The 1,855-nt window shown below is 34.6% G+C and overlaps 1 protein-coding gene across 1 annotated transcript; it reads right to left on the bottom strand.

Moving 5' to 3' along the window:
• Positions 1–1,632: 1,632 nt before the first annotated feature.
• On the bottom strand, positions 1,633–1,734 carry LOC124893413 (the record flags this gene model as incomplete). The annotated part of the gene is given in 1 exon segment (XM_047404416.1): positions 1,633–1,734. A coding segment is annotated over 1 exon segment (102 nt), but the record flags the coding sequence as incomplete, so codon positions are not given.
• Positions 1,735–1,855: the final 121 nt, after the last annotated feature.

Below are 1,855 nucleotides of genomic sequence, written 5' to 3'. Positions count from 1 at the left end.
TGTCCCTCTTACATACCTCCTGAGCTTCCAGCTTCACTACTACCTCATTCTCCCGCCTCACGTCATTAAACTTGCATTCCACATACTCTGTCTTGCTTCTGCTCACCCTGAACCCTTTAGACTCAAGAGTTCGCCTCCATCAAATTGATCAGCTTGTATACAAAATGCTAACTTTATGTACAAATGATGAAGGTTTCCTACTCATTGAATGTTATAGAAAAAATACAATCAAGAAAGATACTCATTCAAAAGTATACTTTTCACAACAGGAAGACGAGAGATATACTAAACATTAGCAGCCCAATCACCACTCATTCTAACTCTTAGAGTAAGACTGATGAGTATGATCGTCCCCATGCATGACCTGAAAAAGGAAGAGCCCTTAGTCAATTGCTAGCTATACAGAAGTGATAACTAAAGAAATAGCAACTGAAGCCAGAAGAAATAAGTATACTATGGAGCAAAAGAGGTCATGTAACTAAAAAGTTGCATGAATATCTTCAACATACTCAACACTCAATTTAAAAAGGATGTCGCAAATTAGCCAAAATGTAAAACAATCAATCGTGTTGGGATGGATAAGTTGCTATATTACAAAGATCAACATTTCTAATCACATGACTAGTTTCCAATTACCTGATCCTCACAGATGATTATTAGTTTGTATCCATGAGATATCATCTATATTTCTCCTTCAAGAATTTTTAACCATTACAATCAATCTTCAACAGACACTGTGATAAGCACCTAGTCTGTATTGATTGATCCTTTTTTCTAATCCATATTATCTATCACAAATGTATCAATGCATTTTCTCAGCTTTTTCCCAAGTAGAATCTTCTCCAGAGATTAGCCTATCAACAACTTATGACTGTCAGGATTAACAAAAGAGAACACTTGGTGTAGTAGATGACATCTTAACATCTGCATTCAACTCTGATTAGTTAGGTTCTGAAGAAGAAATCCATGTAATTAGAAACCTATTGATTAATGATCATTCCTTCTTCTTTGGAATAGGCTATTATTTCATGGTTAGAAAAAAACAGTATGTTGCCTCTTCTCAACTGAAGAACAAATAATCTCTTCCCCCCGGGGATATTAAACTGTCTAAACACCATAACTCAAGATCTAATGACCAACTAACACCCATCCCTCCTGCCAAATCCCAAAATAAAAGTAAACTTACCTCTTTGTAATAAACAACAACATCAATCACATATCCAAATAAATATTTTCCATTTGTTCATTGAGAAACCATGTTACAGTCTACCATATGCAGACAGTTATATCCTACAATACTCAAAATCAAGGGATGACAAGCAATACAAATCCATAGTTTTCAAAACCATTAGCTTGGTGAAAACATTTCTTCCCTCAATAACTAAGGACTACGGTTGGTTGTGCAATACTTGTTCCATATTCATTCATGTAGACGTATGCACAGGACAACTCATTATCATCATCTATTTACTGGAGTAGTTGTTAAATCTATATGATTTACATCCACAAACTGCATCGACTTAACAGATTACGAGAAATGAATATAATATTGGAAACAATTGTAATGCATTTTAGCACCAAAAAAAGAAAGAAGCATAACATGAAAAGAACAGTTTCAGGGATTAAACTTACAGGAATGAGAAAAGGAGAACAACTCTTCTTGAATTAAAAGATGTAGAGCGCTTGTATTTTCCCAATCTGTTGCTAGATATATCATGTAACTTCTCTGTCAAATATTTGTCTGCCATTTCAAACAAATAAACTTTTGTGAACTTTTCATCTCATTGTACAACTTAAGCTCAAATTGAACAAGAGATAGCTCCAGGGTTCAGGGCTGAAATCAGAGATAAATCTG

This window comes from Capsicum annuum, unplaced genomic scaffold (genome assembly GCF_002878395.1).
Source record: "Capsicum annuum cultivar UCD-10X-F1 unplaced genomic scaffold, UCD10Xv1.1 ctg59148, whole genome shotgun sequence".
Classification (NCBI taxonomy): Eukaryota; Viridiplantae; Streptophyta; class Magnoliopsida; order Solanales; family Solanaceae; genus Capsicum; species Capsicum annuum.
This window is presented reverse-complemented; position numbering and strand designations above follow the sequence as displayed.